At 44.2% G+C, this 23,555-nt stretch overlaps 1 protein-coding gene across 1 annotated transcript; it reads left to right on the forward strand.

The window, feature by feature from the left end:
- Positions 1-36: 36 nt before the first annotated feature.
- LOC120029200 (short transient receptor potential channel 4-like) lies at positions 37-23,555 on the forward strand. The gene is made up of 15 exons (XM_038974493.1): positions 37-195; positions 944-1,162; positions 10,107-10,247; positions 10,806-10,982; positions 11,822-12,022; positions 16,451-16,636; positions 16,788-16,938; positions 18,645-18,784; positions 19,079-19,222; positions 19,537-19,709; positions 20,253-20,448; positions 20,656-20,850; positions 21,633-21,674; positions 22,709-22,798; positions 22,989-23,555. Exons 1-15 carry the CDS (start codon positions 37-39, stop codon positions 23,553-23,555), a joined length of 2,781 nt encoding a protein of 926 aa, XP_038830421.1.

The raw sequence follows: 23,555 nt of genomic DNA on the forward strand, positions 1-23,555 counted from the left end.
TGTCTAGGTGAGTGAGATTGCCTAGCAGTAGCAGCGATGTCTCAACTGTACTACCGGAGGACAGACAACTCCTCCTATAGGGACCGGATCCCTCTGCGGATTGTCAGGGCCGAGTCTGAACTGTCTGGCCTGGAGAAGAACTACCTGGGAGCAGTGGAGAAAGGAGACTACGCCTCAGTCAAACAGGCTCTAGAGGTAGGGATGCAGGGCGGAGAAGAAAGGGGGAGGGAAGGAGGGAGGGGATGGTGGAGAAAGGAGACTACGCCTCAGTCAAACAGGCTCTAGAGGTAGGGATGCAGGGCGGAGAGGAAAAGGGGAGGGAGGAAGGGAGGGGATGGTGGAGAAAGGAGACTATGCCTCAGTTAAACGGGCTCTAGAGGTAGGGATGCAGGGCGGAGAGGAAAGGGAGAGGGAGGAAGGGAGGGGATGGTGGAGAAAGGAGACTATGCCTCAGTTAAACGGTCTCTGGAAGTAGGGAAGAAGGAAGGAGAGGGAGGGATGAGGGAGGAAGGGGGAGGGAGGGAGGGAGAAAGAGGTGGAGAGAAGGAGGAAGGGAGGGGAGATTAAGGAGGCAGTAGAAAGCATACTATACTTCCATCAAACAAGCTCTAGGGATGGAGGGAGTAGAGGGATGGGAGATGGAGAAAGGAAAGAGGTGAGGGAGGGAAGAGAAGGGAGGGAGAGAGGGGAGGGAGGGAGGGAGGGAGAGAAGGGAAAGGAGGAAGGAATGGAGAGAGAGACAGGAAAAGGAAGGGAGGGAGGGAGAGGAAGAGGGAAGGGAGGGAGGGAGGGAGAAAAGAAGGGAGAAAAGGAGGGAGGGAGGGAGAAAAGGAGGGAGGGATAAATAAGTCCCAGTACAATAACAATAAACATGATACAATTTGCTATCTTGATACCATAAAACTAAGTAATCATCCGTTGTCATTCCCCCTCCCGCTTGTAGGAAGCAGAGATATACTTCCGGATCAACATTAACTGTATAGACCCTTTGGGCCGCACAGCTCTGCTGATCGCTATAGAGAATGAGAACCTGGAGATTATAGAGCTGCTGCTCACCTATAACGTGTACGTCGGTGACGCTCTCCTACATGCCATCCGTAAAGAGGTGGTGGGGGCCGTGGAACTGTTGCTCAACCACAAGAAGCCCAGCGGGGAGAAACAGGTAGGATAGTTACAGTGTGCTTCCCAAATGGCACTCTGTTGTTGAGTGTTGGCTATAGTCACTTGGTGGAGGGGTGACTAGCCTACATTCACCTGCATACAGCACACTGTCCTTGTGTTATCACATACCAATAGTCTACCTGCTTTACAATCCGACTGGTCTTGAGAAAGGCCTTAGACCTGACATGTCGACATAGAACAGTCTCTACTATATGCCCTCTTCTTGTTTTTCCTGTGCATTACACTAAGCCATGCCCTACCAGGCACATACTCATTCCTATAAGGATACATTTTATACAAACTTTTTTTGATATAACCTTTATTTAACTAGGCAAGTCAGTTAAGAACAAATTCCTATTTACAATGATGGCCTACCAAAAGGCAAAAGGCCTCCTGCGGGGACAGGGGCTGGGATTAAAAATATAAATAAATTAAATTAAAATATAGAACTGTCACGATCGTCTTCTTTAGAGAGAGTGGACCAAGGCGCAGCGTGTGCAAAATACATCTCTTTATTTTGGAAGAGAGAAAAACACGAAAACGAACACTATACACAAAGTAACAAAACAACAAACGACCGTGAAGCTAAATAACGTAAGTGCACAGACAAGCAACAAACGTTCAACATAGACAATTACCCACAAACACATGATGCCCATGGCTGCCTTAAATATGGCTCCCAATTAGAGACAATAAACCACAGCTGTCTCTAATTGAGAACCAATCCAGGCAGCCATCGACATACAAACACCTAGACAAGACATTACCCCATTAAACCTACAAACCCCTAAACAAACCAAAACACATACTTCACCATGTCACACCCTGACCTAACTAAAATAATAATGAAAACAAAGATAACTAAGGCCAGGGTGTGACAAGAACAAAACACACATCACGACAAGAGAGACAACACAATACTACATAAAGAGAGACCTAAGACAACAACATAGCATGGCAGCAACACAACAACAACATGGTAGCAACACAACATGGCAGCAGCACAACATGGTAGCAGCACAAAACATGGTACAAACATTATTGGGCACAGACAACAGCACAAAGGGCAAGAAGGTAGAGACAACAATACATCACGCAAAGCAGCCACAGCTGTCAGTAAGAGTGTCCATGATTGAGTCTTTGAATTAAGAAATTGAGATAAAACTATCCAGTTTGAGTGTTTGTTGCAGCTCGTTCCAGTCGCTAGCTGCAGCAAACTGAAAAGAAGCGCTTTGGGAACCTTTAACAGAATGTGACTGGCAGAACGGGTGTTGTATGTGGAGGATGAAGGCTGTAATAGATATCTCAGATAGGGGGGAGTGAGGCCTAAGAGGGTTTTATAAATAAGCATCAACCAGTGGGTCTTGCAACAGGTATACAGAGATGACCAGTTTACAGAGGAGCATAGAGTGCAGTGATGTGTCCTATAAAGAGCATTGGTGGCAAATCTGATGGCCGAATGGTAAAGAACAACTTCAACCCTATTTTATTTTTAAGGGGATAGATCAGCTAAGACATTAGCACATTTAAGTGTATCAAATAAGATTACTTGCAACTAATAACCCACCCTTTTTTTCTATATAATGTCCCTACCCCCATTTCCACTGGTTGGAAGACATACACATTCAAGTCTAACTTTCAACTGAGATCTACAAGGAGAAAATGTGCATGTGCAATTTACAAGTGTTTCTCCATGCTATTACACGCTGGATATTTGAACCATATAATGTTTGTGAATTACATATTTTTCCTCCCCCCCTCTTGCTTCTGCACATAATTCCCTTTTCACTTCTATCTCTGTATGTGTTCGTCTACTCTAATTACAGGTTCTCTCAGAACTGCAATGAGATACGCTACTATGGGCGATTTACACATTTTCCCCATTCACTTGCACTCAGGATATTTGAACCATAATTCTTACAGTATATTCTCCACAGCATGTCTTCTACACATAATTCTTACAGTATATTCTCCACAGCATCTCTTCTACACATAATTCTTACAGTATATTCTCCACAGCATCTCTTCTACACATAATTTCCTCTTCTCTTCCATCTCTGTGTTGATCTTGGTTGTATCCCAAAATGGAACCCTATTCCATATTTACTGCACACTACCCTATAGGCCCATATCAGAATATAGTGCGCTATATAGGGAATAGGGTGCCATTGAGACTTAGCCATGAACAGGTGAACAGAGGTATGCTAAAACAGACAGGGTCTCCCTGAGGTCTGAAAGAGAAAGCTTAACTCTGCTCGTCACTTTATTTAAATCACAGCTGATCCACTAGACTAGATCGTCCTCCCCTCATCTCCTAGCCCTCCTGTGATTCCTCTATTTACAGTATGTTTATTTATACACTCTCTAAGTAATCATCTGATTTAAATTTCTGTTGACCTCTTTAGCAAACGAGTCAATAGGCATGTACTGTCTTTCATCTGTATAGGCTACTGATTTGTGTATACAGTGATATATCTGTAGCCTATTGACGACATCTTATTATGTGAAACTGTGAAAAGGTTACATGGTCGTACCGGTCCTAAGGATAAGGTCCTAAGGATAAATATTTTCAATATAACGGTAGTGATGGTAGAATAAATAGACATGTCGGGAAGATAGTCAAAATGACTTACAAAAACAAGCTAACTATTACCAAAAATGTATTTCCTGGGTTGGCAGGTAGCCTAGTGGTTAAGATCCTTGGGACAGTAACTGTAAAGGTTGTTGGTTCAAATCACTGAGCCGACTAGGTGAAAGATCTGTAGATTTGCACCTGAGCAAGGTGCTTAACCCCAGTTGCTATGGATAAGAGTGTCTACTAAAATGAAATCAAACTGAACTTTCCTACTGGTGTTAGGAAACAGGCTGTGAGTACTATGACAACAAAATGGGCCTACAGCCTACAAAGATATGGACACTCTCCCCATCAGAACTTATAGAACACTGGCAAAGCTACCTGCGAGGGAGCTCAAGGTATTTCTATCTGGTGTGATAGAAAAATTACATATTTATTTGATATTAATGGTTAACAATTCATATTTAACTAATAGTAAGACATTTCTGTTCTACTAATGTTATGTTTTTATGGTTTCCACTCTAGTTCCCTGGAAGAGTTTAGAACAATCCCTCATTGTCTCATAATCATCCTGGCATCCCGTGCAGATAACCAGGAGATGAACCAAGGTGGCTTATTGGAGGGGTGGAACCATCCATGACTAAGCATTCTTAGTATCAGCCTTATAACAAACAGCATTATCTAGTGGTTGACTAGTGTCATTATTGCAATAATTAATTGGTATTAAATAAAGATGATTGTTTGAAGAAATGACAAAGTCTCTCTCACTTCATTAGAATATTCTGTATGCTCTGAAGGGGAGAGTACACATATGTGGGTGGGGAGCGAGGGAGCTCCAAGAAGCGGCAACACACAAGGACACGCTCAAAGCATTAGAAATAAATGCACAAACTGAAGGAAAATAGCGTCACTCGAATTACACAGATAATTGGGCACTTGCGAACAAGTATTTAGCGGCTGTACACATGTTTAAAACAGTAACAATATTGTCATGACATAATTAGGCCTAACTAAAGAGTGCACAAGTGAGAGTGGTGCTGTGGCCATCACAGAAACGACCAGGCAAAACTCTTCCCAACAAATGATACAATATATTGAATTATGATATTAGGCTATTTGAACTCAACCATTTATCTTGAAAAAATATATTTTAGTGTGGCTATTACTCTCGTTTGCAGAGGGCCAAAAATACAACATGAAATGTAACTGGAAGACATACACAGTCCTGAAATGCAAACAACTTAATCAAATTACAGCGTACATTATCAAGGTTACATTTATGTTTTAGCTAGTTTTAAACAAAGGACAGAAATAGAACAGAATACAGTAGGTCTGACACACAAACACACACACACACACACACACATACACACACACACACACACACACACACACACACACACACACACACACACACACACACACACACACACACACACACACACACACACAGACACACACACACCATTACAGAGAAAGTCTACGGGGGCTGAACACTTCTCAAACACATTTTCAAAGACGTCAAAGAAAACTCCTACAGCACCAGAGCTGCGCTGAAACACTTTGGATTCAACTGAGGCCCTTTTAACTAGATGGACAAGAACGCATAGGGCCACCCATGCAGTTAGCTATTGAGACAATGTCTACATACACCATCCTGTATTACATCTGAATTAGGAATCTGTCCCTCCATCAGATGGAGAGAGAGAGAGAGAAAGATAGAGAGAGAGAGAGAGAGAGAGAGAGAGAGAGAGAGAGAGAGAGAGAGAGAGAGAGAGAGAGAGAGAGGAGTGTAATAGAAGAGTGTATTTATTCCCTCTCATCTTTCTATCAGAGGAGATTGTGGCATCTCTCTACTCTCTTTTTCCACCTCTCTTTCTCCACTCTACTGTATCTCCACCTCTCTTTCTCCATCTCTACTGTATCTCCACTTCTCTTTCTCCATCTCTACTGCATCTCCACCTCTCTTTCTCCACTCTACTGTATCTCCACCTCTCTTTCTCCACTCTACTGTATCTCCACTTCTCTTTCGCCACTCTACTGTATCTCCATCTCTCTTTCTCCACCTCTCTTTCTCCCCTTATCTTTCTCCACTCTACGGTATCTCCACATCTCTTTCTCCATCTCTACTGTATCTCCACCTCTCTTTCTCCATCTCTACTGTATCTCCACCTCTCTTTCTCCATCTCTACTGTATCTCCACCTCTCTTTCTCCACTCTACTGTATCTCCACCTCTCTTTCTCCACTCTACTGTATCTCCACCTCTCTTTCTCTATCTCTCTTTCTCCACCTCTCTTTCTCCATCTCTACTGTATCTCCATCTCTCTTTCTCCACTCTACTGTATCTCCACCTCTCTTTCTCCACTCTACTGTATCTCCACCTCTCTTTCTCCATCTCTACTGTATCTCCACCTCTCTTTCTCCATCTCTACTGTATCTCCACCTCTCTTTCTCCATCTCTACTGTATCTCCACCTCCCTTTCTCCACTCTACTGTATCTCCACCTCTCTTTCTCTATCTCTTTCTCCACCTCTCTTTCTCCATCTCTACTGTATATCCACCTCTCTTTCTCCACTCTACTGTATCTCCACCTCTCTTCTCTCTTTCTCCACTCTACTGTATCTCCACCTCTCTTTCTCCACTCTACTGTATCTCCACCTCTCTTTCTCTATCTCTCTTTCTCCACCTCTCTTTCTCCACCTCTCTTTCTCCATCTCTACTGTATCTCCATCTTTCTTTCTCCACTCTACTGTATCTCCACCTCTCTTTCTCCATCTCTCTTTCTCCACCTCTCTTTCTCCATCTCTGCTGTATCTCCATCTCTCTTTCTCCACTCTACTGTATCTCCACCTCTCTTTCTCCATCTCTCTTTCTCCACCTCTCTTTCTCCATCTCTACTGTATCTCAATCTCTCTTTCTCCACTCTACTGTATCTCCACCTCTCTTTCTCTATCTCTCTTTCTCCACCTCTCTTTCTCCATCTCTACTGTATCTCCACCTCTCTTTCTCCACTCTACTGTATCTCCACCTCTCTTTCTCCATCTCTCTTTCTCCACCTCTCTTTCTCCATCTCTACTGTATCTCCATCTCTCTTTCTCCACTCTACTGTATCTCCACCTCTCTTTCTCCATCTCTCTTTCTCCACCTCTCGTTCTCCATCTCTACTGTATCTCAATCTCTCTTTCTCCACTCTACTCTATCTCCACCTCTCTTTCTCCATCTCTCTTTCTCCATCTCTACTGTATCTCCACCTCTCTTTCTCCATCTCTCTTTCTCCACCTCTCTTTCTCCATCTCTACTGTATCTCCATCTCTCTTTCTCCACTCTACTGTATCTCCACCTCTCTTTCTCCATCTCTACTGTATCTCCACCTCTCTTTCTCCACTCTACTGTATCTCCACCTCTCTTTCTCCATCTCTCTTTCTCCACCTCTCTCCATCTCTACTGTATCTCCACCTCTCTTTCTCCACTCTACTGTATCTCCACCTCTCTTTCTCCATCTCTCTTTCTCCACCTCTCTTTCTCCATCTCCACTGTATCTCCATCTCTCTTTCTCCACTCTACTGTATCTCCATCTCTCTTTCTCCATCTCTCTTTCTCCATCTCTACTGTATTTCCACCTCTCTTTCGCCATCTCTCTTTCTCCATCTCTACTGTATCTCCACCTCTCTTTCTCCATCTCTTCTGAGTGAGTTTAGAGATAATGATAGTAAGGTCAAACTCCATCTCAACAACATGACCTAACTGGCAGCGATGCTAGTCATTGTTTCAACATCACTTTGTTATGCAAACACATTATCTGGACCACACACGAATGCACGTACACCATCAGGAACATCAGAAATCAATGACAAGAAGACCTGTGGTTTATGGGAACATCACTTAGATCTGAGTTGTTGCAGTAAAGGGAACAGTAATGTAATACTGTTAGCTAGTATTTCCTCATACTGTAAGTGAAGTGGTCACTCAAGTGCCTCTTTCCTTATCATCTCCTCCCAGAGGGAGACCAATCAGACTGTGCCAAATGGCACCCTATTCCCTATATAGTGCACTACTTTTGACCAGAGCCATATGATGGTGCCATTTGGGACTCACATTAAATGATTAAACCCTGTCAATCAGTCAATCAAATTGATTTATAAAGCAGATGTCATGAAGTGCTTTTACAGAAACTCAGCCAAACACCTCATAGAAAAAAACTATGCAGATATGTAGAAGCATGGTGGCTAGGAAAAACTCCCTAGAAAGGCAGGAACCTAGGAATTAACCTAGAGAGGAACGAGGCTCTGAGGGGTGGCCAGTCCTATTCTGGCTGTGTCCGGTGTAGATTATAAGAGTACATGGTAATTAAGTATGGTAATTAAGGCCAGATCATTCTTCAAGATGTTCAAACGTTCATAGATGACCAGAAGGTACAAATAATAATCACAGTGGTTATAGAGGAATAAATGTTAGTTGGCTTTTCATAGCCGAGCACTCAGAGGTTGAGACAGAAGGTGCAGTAGAGAGAGAGAGTGAGAGAGAGAGGGAGAAAAAAATGTGGAAACACCAGGTCAGGGACAAGGTAGCACATCCAGGAACAGGTCAGGGTTCCATAGCCGCAGGTAGAACAGCAAAAACTGGATCAGCAGCACGACCAGATGGACATGGGACAGCCAGGAGTCGCCAAGCCAGGTAGCCCTGAGGCATGGTCCTAGGGCTCAGGTCCTCCGGGAAAAGAGAAAGAGAGCAAAAGAGAGATGGAACAAGTAGAGGGAGCATACAGTACTTAAGATTTAAAAAAGGACACCAGATAAGACAGGAGAATTACACCAGACAGACTGACCCTAGCCCCCTGGCATATAGACTACTGCAGCGTAGATACTGGACACCGAGATGTGGGCGGGGGGGGTTTGGGAACACTAAGGCCACGTCCGACGATACCCTGGGACAGGGCTAACCAGGCAGGATATAACCCTACCCACTTTGCCAAGGCACAGCCCCCACACTACCAGAGGGATATCATTAGACCACCTTACCCCTGAGACAAGGTGGAGTATGGCCCATGAAGATCTCCCTCACCGCAAGAGCCCGAGGGGGCGCAAAATCGGATAGGAAGATCACGTCAGTGTCTCAACCCACTCAAGTCGAGTATAGCGATATTCAATGTGATGCAACCCTCCTAGGGACGGCATGGGAGAGCACTAGCAAGAGAGTGACTCATAGGGTCAGAGGCAGAGAATCCCATTGGAGAGAGGGGAGCCAGCCAGGCAGAGACAGCAAGGGTGGTTCGTCACTCCAGTGCCTTGCCATTCACGTTCGAACCCCTGGGCCAGACTTTACTCAATCATAGGACCTACTGAAGAGATGAGTCTTCATTATTTAAAGACTTAAAGGTTGAGACCTAGTCTGCGTCTCTCACATGGATCAGTAGACCATTCCATAAAATGTAGCTCTATAGGAGAAAGCCCTGCCTCTAGCTGTTTGCTTAGAAATTCTAACAATAAGGAGGCATGCGTCTTGTGAGCTTACGTATAGGTATGTACGGCAGGACCAAATTAGAGAGATAGGTAGGAGCAAGTCCTTGTAATGCTTTGTAGGTTATCAGTAAAACCTCGAAATCAGCCTTAGCCTTAACAGGAAGCCAGAGGCTTGTGCTGGAGTAATATGATCAAATGTTTTGGTTCTAGTCAAGATTTTAGCAGCCGTATTTAGCAATAGCTGACGTTTGTTTAGTGCTTTATCCGGGTAGCCGGAGAGTAGACTTTTGCAGTAGTCTAATCTTGAAGTGACAAAAGCATGGATTAGCTTTTCGGCATCATTTTTGGACTAAACGTTTCATATTTTTGCTATAATACGAAGATGAAAAAAAGCTGCTCTTGAAATATTTTTCATATGTTCGTCAAAAGAGAGATCAGGATACAGAGTAACGCCGAGGTCCTTCACAGTTTTATTTGAGATCACCAAGAGGTAGCATATATAGTGAAAACAATAGTGATCCTAAAACAGATCCTTGCATAGCTGGTCCTCTGTAATAGAGCAGCTGGTCCTCTGTAATCAACACACACACACACACACACACACACACACACACACACACACACACACACACACACACACACACACACACACACACACACACAAACACACACACACACAGCTTCTCAAGTAAATCCTAAACCATGTACCTCTATTGTATTGGTTCATAAAGGAGACATTATGGTAGTATTGATATTGATAATACTATGATGTTGTCATGAATTCAGTTTTGTCGAATTCAGTTTTCCTTCTTCAATTGATATCTGGATTGAACACATCTTTTGTCTCTTGCCCATCATCATCCCTATCTGACTATGACCCATATTTATCTCTTCCCCGCCCTCTCCCCAGGTTCCTCCCATCCTATTGGACAAGCAGTTCTCTGACTTCACTCCTGACATCACACCCATCATCCTAGCAGCTCACACCAACAACTATGAGATCATCAAACTGCTGGTGCAGAAGGGGGTGTCTGTGCCCCAGCCACATGAGGTGGGTCTGAATCAGGATATATGCTACACAATGGTTTAGTACTATGGTAAATGATAAAATACTACATGCTACAGTATGATATAGTACGTAATGTAGTACAGTACAATAGTCACAGCAGGCTACACTACACTACAGTATGATACAATAGTTGAGTACAGTATGATAGTTACAATACTGTCACGGCTCTTGTCGGAATGAGTGGACCAAAGCGCAGCGTGGTAAGTGTTCATGATAAATGTATTACTCAAAATACTCGCACAAAATAACAAAGAGGAAAAACCGAAACAGTCCTGTCAGGTGCAGACACTAAACAGAAAACAACTACCCACAAAACCTAAAATGAAAAAGGACAACTTATATATGATTCCCAATCAGAGACAACGATGAACAGCTGCCTCTGATTGGGAACCACACCAACATAGAAATAAAGAAACCAGAATGCCCACCCTAGTCACACCCTGGCCTAACCAAAATAGAGAATAAAAACCTCTCTATGGCCAGGGCGTGACAAATACTGCCCTCCCTCCACTAACTCTCCAGTACATATGTGTGTTCCAGGTGCGCTGTAACTGCATGGAGTGCGTGTCCAGCTCTGATGTGGATAGTCTTCGTCACTCCCGCTCACGTCTCAACATCTACAAGGCCCTGGCCAGCCCATCACTACTGGCCCTCTCCAGTGAAGACCCTTTCCTCACAGCTTTCCAGCTCTCCTGGGAACTACAAGAACTCAGCAAGGTGGGGGTTTTAACAGATATTTGCTAAGTTTATTTAATTTAATTAAATTGAGCTGGAGGATGAGTTTGAGTCAAAGAAGAGTGAGAAGTTGTCTCAGCAGTGTACTTTATAAGCAGTTTATGGACTATTAATGTACATACTTAATTGTTATTTGGAACATAAGGCTTCCACAGAGAGTGCCACAGACGCCCATCTTCTGCCTTTTAGGAGATGGACGGTGTTCCATGACAGTGTTTATTTGTGCTCGACTTTTAACTAACAGTTTATTCCTGTTTCAGGTGGGGAAAGAGTTTAAGTCAGAGTATAAGGAGTTGTCCTAGCAGTATAAAGACTTTATAAGGAGTTGTCCTAGCAGTATAAAGACTTTATAAGGAGTTGTCCTAGCAGTATAAAGACTTTATAAGGAGTTGTCCTCGCAGTATAAAGACTTTATAAAGAGTTGTCCTAGCAGTATAAAGACTTTATAAGGAGTTGTCCTCGCAGTATAAAGACTTTATAAGGAGTTGTCCTAGCAGTATAAAGACTTTATAAGGAGTTGTCCTCGCAGTATAAAGACTTTATAAGGAGTTGTCCTAGCAGTATAAAGACTTTATAAAGAGTTGTCCTAGCAGTATAAAGACTTTATAAGGAGTTGTCCTAGCAGTATAAAGACTTTATAAAGAGTTGCCCTCGCGTATAAAGACTTTATAAGGAGTTGTCCTAGCAGTATAAAGACTTTATAAAGAGTTGTCCTCGCAGTATAAAGACTTTATAAGGAGTCGTCCTAGCAGTATAAAGACTTTATAAAGAGTTTTTAACTAGTTTATTGACTGTTAACTAACAGTTCCTGACTGTTTCAGGTGGAGAATGAGTTTATGTCGGAGTATGAGGAGCTATCTCAGCAGTGTAAACAGTTTGCCAAGGACCTGTTGGACCAAACCAGGAGTTCCAGAGAACTAGAGCTGATCCTGAACTACAGAGACGACATCAACCCTCTACTGGATGAGAACACCAATGACCTGGCCAGACTCAAACTGGCTATCAAATACACACAGAAAGAGGTAAGACAAAACCAATGTTTCCTCAGGAAAATGTGTTTATTGTCATTTTTCTGCTTGTTGAAGCTTGGCCAGGTGACTCTCCCTCCCAATGTACAGCTGAGGGTTTTACATGTTGTATTTCAGTGGATAAAGCATGAAGCTAATGTCTGCTGTTATCTCTAAGATAGGATTTAGGAGTAGTAGATTGCCGGATTTGGGTGGAGACTTCCTATGGGAGTTGTAATTCTGTGGTAATCACCAGGCTGTGTCTGAAAATGGCATCCTTCCTTAGTAAAACAACACATTACTGGAGCTACACAACATGACCAAAACCTGCTCGTCGAACATCTCATTCCAAAATCATGGGCATTCATATAGAGTTGGTCCCCTGTTTGCTGCTATAACAGCCTCTACTCTTTTGGCAAAGCTTTCCACTAATGTTTGAACATTGCTGCAGGGACTTGCGTCCATTCAGCCACAAGAGCATTAGTGAGGTTGGGCGCTGATGTTGGGCGATTAGACATGGCTCGCAGTCTGCATTCCAATTCATCCCAAAGGTGTTCAATGGGGTTGAGGTCAGGGCTCTGTGCAGGCCAGTCAAGTTCTTCCACACCGATCTCAACAAACCATTTCTATATGGATCTCGCTTTGTGCACGGGGGCATTGTCATGCTGAAACAGTAAAGGTCCTTCCCCAAACTGTTGGCAGTAAGTTGGAAGCACAGAATTGTCTAGAATGTCATTGTATGCTGTAGCGTTAAGATTTCCCTTCACTGGAACTAAGGGGCCTAGCCGAACCATGAAAAATTAGCCCCAGACCATTATTCCTCCTCCACCAAACTTTACAGTTGGTACTCTGCATTTGGGAAGGTAGCGTTCTCCTGGCGTTTGCCAAACCCAGATTGGTCCGTCGGACTCCCAGATAGTGAAGCGTGATTCATCACACCAGAGAACACATTTCCACTGCTCCAGAGTCCAATGGCGGTGAGCTTGACACCACTCCAGCTGACGCTTGGGATTGCGCATGATGATCCTAGGCTCGTGCCATCCTAGGCTCTGCCATGGAAACCCATTTCATGAAGCTCCTGACGAGCAGTTCAAGTGCTGACGTTGTTTCCAGATGCAGTTTGGAACTCGGTAGTGTGTGTTGCAACCGAGGACATACGATTTTTAAAAAGCTACGTTCTTCAGCACTCTGCGGTCCCGTTCTGTGAGCTTGTGTGGCCTACCACTTCGTGGATGAGCCATTGTCGCTTTACAATAAGTTTCCACTTCACAATAACAGCACTTACAGTTGACCGGGGCAGCTCTAGCGAGGCAATAATTTGATGAACTGACTTGTTGGAAAGGTGGCATCCTATGAAGGTGCCACTTTGAAACTCACTGAGCTCTTCAGTAAGGCCATTCTACTGCCAATGTTTGTCTATGGAGTTTGCAGTCAATGGAAACATAAATACCTTATTTACATAAGTATTCAGACCCTTTGCTATGAGACTCGAAATTGAGCTCGGGTGCATCCTGTTTCCATTGATGATCCTCGACATGTTTCTACAACTTGATTGGAGTCCACATGTTGTAAATTCAATTGATTGGATATGATTTGGAAAGGCACACACCTGTCTATATAAGGTCCCACAGTTATATAAGGTCCCATGTCAGAGCAAAAACCAAGCCATGAGGTCGAAGGAATTATCAGTAGAGCTCCGAGGCAGGATTGTATCGAGGCATAGATCTGGGGAAGGTTACCAAAGAAATTCTGCAGCATTGAAGGTCCCCAAGAACAGTGGCCTCCCTCATTCTTAAATGGAAGACGTTTGGAACCACCAAGACTCTTCCTAGAGCTGGCCACCTTGCCAAACTGAGCATTAGAGGGAGAAGGGCCTTGGTCAGGGAGGTGACCAAGAACCCGATGGTCACTCTGACAGAGCTCCAGAGTTCCTCTGTGGAGATGGGAGAAAATTCCAGAAGGACAACCATCTCTGCAGCAATCCACCAATCAGGCCTTTATGGTAGAGTGGCCAGACGGAAGCCACTCCTCAGTAAAAGGCACCTGACCGCACGCGTGTAGTTTGCAAAAGGCACCTAATGACTCTCAAACCACGAGAATAAAGATTCTCTGGTCTGATGAAACCAAGATTGAACTCTTTGGCCTGAATGCCAAGCGTCACATCTGGAGGAAACATCTGGCATCATCCCGACGGTGAAGTATGGTGGTGGCAGCATCATGCTGTGGGGATGTTTTTCAGCGGCAGGAACAGGGAGACTAGTCAGGATCGAGGCAAAGATGAACGGAGCAAAGTACAAAGAGATCCTTGATGTAAACCTGCTCAAGAGTTCAGACTGGGGTAAAGGCTCACCTTCCAATAGGACAAAGACACTAAGCACACAGCCAAGACAATGCAGGAGTGGCTTCGGGAGAAGTCTCTGAATGTCCTTGAGTGGCCCAGCCAAAGCACGGACTTGAACCGAATCTCTGGAGAGACCTGAAAATAGCTGTGCAGCAACACTCCCCATCCAACCTAACAGAGGTTGAGAGGATCTGAAGAGAGGAATGGGAGAAACTCCCCAAACAGGTGTTCCAAGCTTGTAGCGTCATACCCAAGAAGACTCGAGACAGTAATCGCTGTCAAAGGTGCTTCAACAAAGTAAATGGTCTGAATACTTAAGTAAATGTTATATTTCAGTGTTTTATTTTTTTAATAAATTTGGCAAACATTTCCAAAAATGTGTTTATGCTTTGTCATCATGGGGTATTGTGTGTAGATTGATGCGAGAAAAAAAGTGATTTAATACATTTTCGAATAAGGCTGTAACGTAACAAAATGTGGAAAAAGTCAAGGTGTCTGAACACTTTCCGAATGCACTGTATAGTGTATGTCTCAGTCTGCTGTCCAGTCCCTTGATGGGAACATAATGAAACATAATGATACAGCAATAATGATGCTACAAATACGATAATGCTCTGACTGAATGTTTCCTTGGAATACTGACTCACAATACATCTACATTACACAGAAAGCAACATGTTACACAGGAAAACAACAACCTTGGCTACATTGCATATGGCACCCTATTCCCTATTTGTGGTCTTATCGTGGCTGGTATGCCGTCAGTAGTTTGTGGGAATATTGTCTCATGTTAAGTGTACAGCACTGTATTGTGAATTTTTGGTTTATGGTTGGTTGCTGCTAGACTTACTGTAGATGAGCATGTACAGTACAGTTATGAAATGGAAGTTGTAAAATGTTGCCCCCTCCTGAGTAGAATGGGATACTGCATCTGTTTTCACGTTGAGAGTGAAGAGGACTGAGAACTGCAGAAAAAACACAAATTCATTGCTTAATACTTTAAACCCTTTCCATGAGACGGACATTTACAGTATGACACTACTGAAAATACACAACATGCTATATCGCTTTAAGGTTGGGGATGGAACAGAGATAAGACTCCATAGAGAGACATTTATAAAGAACTCCATGTTCCTGTTTGAAAGAGTGCCTGTCTGTCAAATATGTTCCTCATTAAACATCATTATCTTTTTGTCTCTGTCAGATTTGATAGAACCATCTGCTGAACATTTGCGCTGCTCTGTGTGACGTAAGGTTAATCTCAGTCTAATGGAATTACGAACAATTACAAACAAATGGATCCCCATCACTTAGAGCAGGGCATTGTGGGGGATGAGGTCGTTAGTGAGGTCATCAGTCAGAGAGCGACTGAGACAGAGAGTGTTTTAGATAGTGCCTGAGACGGATAGAGTGTTCCTTATCAAACCTTGTAAGCAGAGGCAGATCTGAGAGAAATACCCTTTTCACACTACTGAGCCTAATTGAGCCGAACTGTAATGGTCTGGTTACACACCCACCTGGAACTGTGCTGACAAGGACAATATGAAGAGAAAGTATCCAACACAGCGCAGTACAGTGTGTGAGGAGGATATTAGAGAGGAACAGAGATGCCAGGGAGGGACACTTGGGACCAGGCCAAGAACAGCTGGTAACACTCATCAGACTGATCAGGCACATTAAGGTCATTAACAGCTGGAGGTGCTGCTGGACTAAACCAGACTAAACAGGATGCACACATAATGTAATCTGGGACGTCAATTGACCTCCTCCATTAGCTGAGTATGTTTACTGCTGTCAGTATGCTGTATGCTGTACCCAACTGCCAAGGCTTGTTAAGATGTGCCTGTTTTCGTGTCAGTTGTTTGTCAATGTGGTGTGGAAAGCAAGTGAGAAAGAATATTAAACATTGTGAAGTTGCATTAGACACACAGGTCTCCATTAACAACTAATCAGTAATGTATCATAAAGGCTGACTCACTCTCTCTTTCTATCCCTCCCTCCCTCCCCCTTCATACCCCCTCTCTCGCTCCTCTTTCTCCTCCATCTCTCTCTCTCTCCTTTCCTCCCCTCCCCTCCTCCCTCCCTCAATCTCCCTCCTCCAGTTTGTAGCCCAGCCCAACTGTCAGCAGCTGCTTGCGTCTCGTTGGTACGATGAGTTCCCTGGGTGGAGGCGTCGTCACTGGGCAGGGAAGTTCCTAACCTGTGTCTTCATCGGCCTCCTCTTCCCCCTCTTCTCCCTCTGCTACCTGGTATCTCCTAAGAGCCGCTATGGACACTTCATCAGGCAAGTAGCCTAGACATTAGAGAGGCAGGCCAGCAACTGGAGGGTTGCCAGTTTGAATCCCTGGTCTGATGGGAAAAATCTGTCAGGAAGCTGAAGTTGAATTTATGTTAGACCTAATGGACAATAAAGTAATCTTCTTCTACATCATTAGGAAGCCCTTCATCAAGTTTATCTGCCACACAACGTCATATCTCACCTTCCTCTTCCTGCTGCTGCTGGCCTCCCAGCACATCGTCTCTACAGACCCTAACAGACAGGGGCCGACTCCTACTGTGGTGGAATGGATGATACTGCCCTGGGTACTGGGTAAGAGTGTGTGTGTGTGCGCGTGCAGAGGTGCACAACATGGTTGGTCAAGAAAGGAAAGACCCGGACACATGCTGCTCCCTCCAAAGTGATACATAACACGATGTCAACTCCACAGAAGGTCAGCTGATAATAGAGCGTCATTCGAGACATACCACGTAGACTGCTATTGGTGTTAATGATGTTAGTTGATGACAATTCTGACAGGAAATGGTAGAATCCAAGCTTGTGTTTCAGCCAAATACTCTACCCACCTTTTACAGCTGGTTTTCATGCATTGTACGCACACTGTATTGTAAGACAACCCAGCCCATGTCTTTCCTATGTTTCTCCCATTACGGTGTTCTGTTCAGTGCAACCGCATGGCAGGATGCATGGGCTTGCTACCTGTCTACCTGTCCATACCTGTCTACCTGTCCTGTATCACCGTCTGATATGGCAAATGCGCCACCCTCAATTGCAAAGCGCTACAGAGGGTGGTGTGGTCAGCCCAGTACATCACTGAGGCCAAGCTCCCTGCAATCCAGGACCTCTATCAGGCGGTGTCAGAGGAAGGCCCGAATAATTCCCAAAGACTGCAGCCACCCTAGCCATAGTTCACTCTGCTACCGTCCAGCAAATGGTACCAGAACGTCGGCTCTTGGACTAACAGGCTCCGAGACAGCTTCTACCCCAAGCCTGACTGCTAATTAGTTAATTAATGGTTACCCGGACCACTTACACTGACCCTATCTTGCACTGACTCTATGCACGCTCATACACAAACTAGAACAACACTCTCACACAAAACCCATACACATTCAGATACACTACATACGCACACACACACACACACACACACACACACACACACACACACACACACACACACACACACACACACACACACACACACACACACACACACAGATGTAGGATCTTAATTTGAGCCAGTTTACTACAGCAGGAAAATAATCCTGCAGCAACAGGAAATGTAAATGATTATATGGATTATAATTAATGGACATTTTGGTAGGGGTTGATATATTTTTCGGTAGTGTAAATCAAGTCTGAAATTACAAACTTTAGAAGCCTTTTTAAAACTCAAATACATTACAAGATTGCATTTCCTGCTATGCAGGAAAATTCTCACCAACATAAAAGTGATCAAATTAAGATCCTACATATACTCACATACATGCATACAGAGTCACTTTAGCCGGCCTTCATGTACATATCTACCTGAAATATCTCTTCCCCCTGCACATTGATCTGGTACTGGTACTCTGTATATACAGTAGCTCCATTCTTTTGTCTTTTCTTTTTATTATAATTCTTTAACTCTGCATCGTTGGGAAGGGCTTGCAAGTAAGCATTTCACGGTTAGGTCTACACCTGTTGTATTCGGCGCATGTGACAAATACAATTTGATCTGATTTGATTTTAACACTCCCTCTTCACCTGAGGAATGTGGCCATAGATCAGAGAAGTGAGAGAGACATGACAACCTTAACCCTAACTCTAGGGCTGCATCCCAAATGGCACCATATTCCCTATTTAGATCACTACTTTAGACCAGGCCTCAATAGGCCCTCATCAAAAGTAGTGCACTATGTAGGGAATAGGGTGAGTTACATAGGGCTCTGGTCAAAAGTAATGCACTTTGCAATGGATAGGATGCCATTTGGAACATAATTAACCCTGCTGGTCTGTTCTCTGTCCTATAGGCTTCATCTGGACAGAGATTAAACAGATGTGGGATGGAGGATTCCAGGACTATATCCATGACTGGTGGAACCTCATGGACTTTGTTATGAACGCTCTGTACCTGGCTACCATTTCTCTGAAGATCGTTGCCTATGTCAAGGTACTGTATGATGGTTGTTGTGTACTAGATAATATGAAATACGCTAGAATAAATCGTTGACGAATTCTTGAAAATACAACCACCTTACACTCAGGCTTCATTTAAATGAATAGGAGCGCCTCACGCTCGTCAAAAGTTGTCCGGTGGAGAAGGCCTATTGGACTTACTATGTAATGCCGCCTCGCTGTCTCACCCCCTTCTCCCACAGTAGAGTTTGACCTCTCCCCTCTCTGTCTCTCCCTCTCTCCCACAGTAGACTGACCTGTCCCCTCTGTCTCTCCCTCTCTCCCACAGTACAGTGGCTTCAGGGCCAGGAACGAATGGCAGATGTGGCATCCTACCTTGGTAGCAGAGGCTGTGTTTGCCATCGCTAACATCTTCAGCTCCCTCCGCCTCATCTCTCTGTTTACAGCTAACTCCCACCTGGGACCTCTACAGGTCAGGATTATCATACTACATTTACATGATTTGTCATTTAATACTATGTTTCTGTCGTTATGTCCAGGAGCAGTATGTATTAAGCATCTTAGAGTAGGACTGCTGATTTAGGATCAGTTTTTCCTTTTAATTCACAATTAATAATATTACATGGTCGGGGGGGGACCTGATCCTAGATCAGTATTCCTACTCTGAGAATATTGATACATACATACTGATCTGTAAAACACTGAGCTGCAATTTATTGTATGAAAAGTTCTCGTTTATGATGATGATTATGATGATGAATATGACGATAATCCTCATTATTCCAGATCTCTCTGGGCAGGATGCTGCTGGACATCCTTAAGTTCCTGTTTATCTACTGCCTGGTGCTCCTGGCCTTCGCTAACGGGCTCAACCAGCTCTACTTCTACTACGAGACAGACGAGGGACTGAAGGGATGCAAGGGCATCCGCTGCGAAACACAGAACAACGCTTTCTCAACGTTCGTAAAGACCATGCATTATAATGTGTTCGTTTGTAGTTCTGGTAGGGTTAAAAAATTCTGTTAACTTTCCCAAAATGCCCAGAATCAGGAGGCAATTAGCAGGAAAACCAGGAATTTCTGGAATTTGGGGAAAGTTACTAGAATTTTGCAACCTTACATTTTAATTTATTTTGATGGATATGTATGTTTTGCCAATTGGCTGGATTAGGGCAAAACTGGAATGGCAGCCTTTTGTGATATCTTGACTATTCTTGTAGATCCTGCTTACCTTATATATTTAGAAATATAACCCCCTCTCTCTTGCATCCCTTTCTCTCTCTCTCTCTCTCTCTCTCTCTCTCTCTCTCTCTCTCTCTCTCTCTCTCTCTCTCTCTCTCTCTCTCTCTCTCTCTCTCTCTCTCTCTCTCTCTCTCACTCACTCTCTCTTTCATCTGTCTCTCTCTCTTTCATCCCTTTCTCTTGCTCTCTCTTTCATCCCTTTATCTCTCCCTCTCTCCCTCTCATCTCTCACTCTCTCATCTCTCTCTCTTTCTCCTCTAGGTTGTTTGAGACACTCCAGTCTTTGTTCTGGTCTGTCTTTGGGTTGATCAGTCTGTATGTGACCAACGTGGAGGCAGACCACCAGTTCACAGAGTTTGTAGGGGCCACCATGTTCGGAACCTATAACGTCATCTCTCTGGTGGTTCTACTCAACATGCTGATCGCCATGATGAACAACTCCTACCAACACATCGCTGTGAGTGAAAACCCTAACGCTAACACTAGCCATGATAGACAACTGCTACCAACACATCGCTGTGAGTCTTACGCTATCACTGGAAAGCAAAATCATTCATTCATTCACTTGTTTGTGAGCCCAACAACCTGTCTGTGGTCATTTTATATCACACAGTTTTGTTCATATCACTTGTTCAGATGCTTAGCATGTGTTGTTTCTGTTCAGGATCATGCAGACATTGAGTGGAAGTTTGCAAGAACCAAGTTGTGGATGAGTTACTTTGAAGAGGGAGGGACTCTGCCTTCTCCATTCAACATCATCCCTAGCCCCAAGTCAATCTGGTACTTCATCTGCTGGATCAGGAAACACATCTTCAAGATCACCAGGGCCAAGAAAACAGAAACATTTGGAACCATAGGGGTGAGGATGAAGTCTCTAGTATACATCAACAATAATTGTACTGAACAGTAGGGTTGTAAAATGTCAGTAATTTCCCACAAATTCCCAGGTTTTCCAGAAATCCTGGTTGGATTTCCTGGATTTCTTGTTTATTCCCCTCTGATTCTGGGATTTCTGGAAGACCTGGGAATTTGGGGAAAGTTACCGGAATTCTGCAACTCTACTGAACAGTTCACAGTTGAATCTTCCACTTCTTCTCTTCTCCTCTGGCCTCAGAAGGTTGTTCTCAACAAATGGTCATGAATGAAATGACCTGTTCTTCCCAGAATGGTTAGACGTGCGTCATGAGACATAACTGTTCTGATAGCATCAGCAGTTAGAAGTTAAAGGGATAGTTCGGGATTTTGGCAATTAACAATTTTTATGTCTCTGCATCCAGTATGAAGGGAGTTACTGGTACTTTCGCAAGCCAATGCTAACTAGTATATGCGCTAGTTTAGCGAAAAAGAATACTGCAAAGACTGGAAGTCTTCACGTACAGTTAGTTAGCATTGGCTCACAAAACAACCTCTACCTTCCTTCATACTGGATCCAGAGACATTAAAATGGTATCCACGAGTTCATCTGACTCTGGAGAAGAAGATAAAGGGTTTCATTGCCCAACTCCCAAACTATCCCTTTAACAGAGAATGGGCAGGTGATGACAGAGCTGGCCAACTCTCCACCAAGAAGGAAATCACATGAACTGATTAGTCATGCTGCCTGGTGTGCTTTTGGAGTAAGTTAATGTTCCTCTTTTGTAGAGACGGGCTGCTATAAACGTAAGAATAAACCACCAGTATCAGGTATTTATGTTTATATTTAAATGGATTATTTCTCATTCATTGTGTCAGTTTTCAATGTTTTTTATTCTGTTGATGCACATATTTTGAACTCGATTTTTCCCAAATGGCACCCTATTCTCTATATAATGCACTACTTTTTACCAGAGTCTCGGTGAAAAAGTAGAGCTCTATGGCCCCGGTCAAAAAGTAGAGCTCTATGGCTCGATCAAAAAGTAGAGCTCTATGGCCCTGGTCAAAGGTAGAGCTCTATGGTCCCGGTCAAAGGTAGAGCTCTATGGCTCCGCTCAAAAGTAGAGCGCTATGGCCCCTGGTCAAAAGTAGAGCTCTATGGCCCCTGGTCAAAAGTAGAGCTCTAAGGTCCCGGTCAAAAGTAGAGCTCTATGGCCCCCGGTCAAAAGTAGAGCTCTATGGCCCCCGGTCAAAGGTAGAGCTCTATGGCTCCGCTCAAAAGTAGAGCTCTATGGTCCCGGTCAAAAGTAAAGCTCTATGGCCCCGGTCAAAGGTAGAGCTCTATGGACCCGGTCAAAAAGTAGAACTCTATGGCCCCGGTCAAAAAGTAGAGCTCTATGGCTCGATCAAAAAGTAGAGCTCTATGGCCCCGGTCAAAGGTAGAGCTCTATGGCCCCGGTCAAAGGTAGAGCTCTATGGCCCCGGTCAAAAGTAGAGCTCTATGGCCCCGGTCAAAAGTAGAGCTCTATGGCCCCTGGTCAAAAGTAGAGCTCTATGGTCCCAGTCAAAAGTAGAGCTCTATGGCTCAGTCAAAAGTAGAGCTCTATGGCCACGGTCAAAAGTAGAGCTCTATGGCCCTGGTCAAAAGTAGAGCTCTATGGCCCTGGGCAAAAGTAGAGCTCTATGGCCCCGGTCAAAAGTAGTGTACTACAGCATATAGCGAATAGGATGCCATTTGGGACGCATCCCTGTACCTGTCCACTCTAAGGATTATGTTTTCCATTTTCTCTACAGAAGTTGTTAGTAACCCAGGAGTGGATGTATTTGATATGATTTTATCAACCTGTGGACTGTGTTGTTTTCAGGAGGTTTTGAGGAACCTGGTGAAGAGATATGTAGCAGCCATGATCAGAGATGCCAAGACAGAAGAAGGATTGACTGAGGAGAACTTTAAGGTAAGGTTTGGTTTCCTCTGACATTCCACATTTCTTTAAAAAAAATCTGAGTTCAGCACCAGACAGGGACTACAAACAAAAAATAAGCATTGTTTCTATCACCGGCAATGAATGATAATTGACGTGCACTGTCCACTGTAAATGTCATAAATAGATAAAAAGTTGTATGTGTGTATGTTTCTTTCCCCAGGAGCTGAAGCAGGACATCTCCAGCTTTAGGTATGAGGTCCTAGGGATGATGAAGGGGAAGGTGGGGCCTGGGGGTGGGGGCATGGCTATAGCAGGAAGTAAGCCCAGTGAAGGGGCAGGGGCCTCCAGTCTGGTCTACCCTGACCACTCCTTCAAGTACTCCCCCAAGTTCCCCCCGGCCACGCTTAAGACCAACATGTTTCACGTCACCACATCCATGCTCCAGCAGAGGGCAGCCCCTTCCTCCACCTCCTCGTCCACATCCCCTTCCAGCTCTCAGGGCTTGAACCGACTGGTCAACGGCTCTGTGGTACCCTCTTGGACCTCCACTGACACCTCCTCCATCACCACCTCTTCCACTTCCATCTCCTCTCCCTCCTCCACTCCCTCCATCAAAGACGGACTGGCCAGGAAAGACATCTGTGACTTTGAGCTCTACTCTGTGTCTGAGGAGATGGGGGAGGCTGACCTGGAGGAGCTGGACTGTGATGGAGAGAAGGAGGAGAAGGGTGGAGCGAGGGAGAGGACGTATACAGAGAAGGAAGAAAACGAAGAGAGGGGAGAGTGA

The sequence above is a fragment of the Salvelinus namaycush genome, chromosome 34, assembly GCF_016432855.1.
Source record: "Salvelinus namaycush isolate Seneca chromosome 34, SaNama_1.0, whole genome shotgun sequence".
Lineage (NCBI taxonomy): Eukaryota > Metazoa > Chordata > Actinopteri > Salmoniformes > Salmonidae > Salvelinus > Salvelinus namaycush.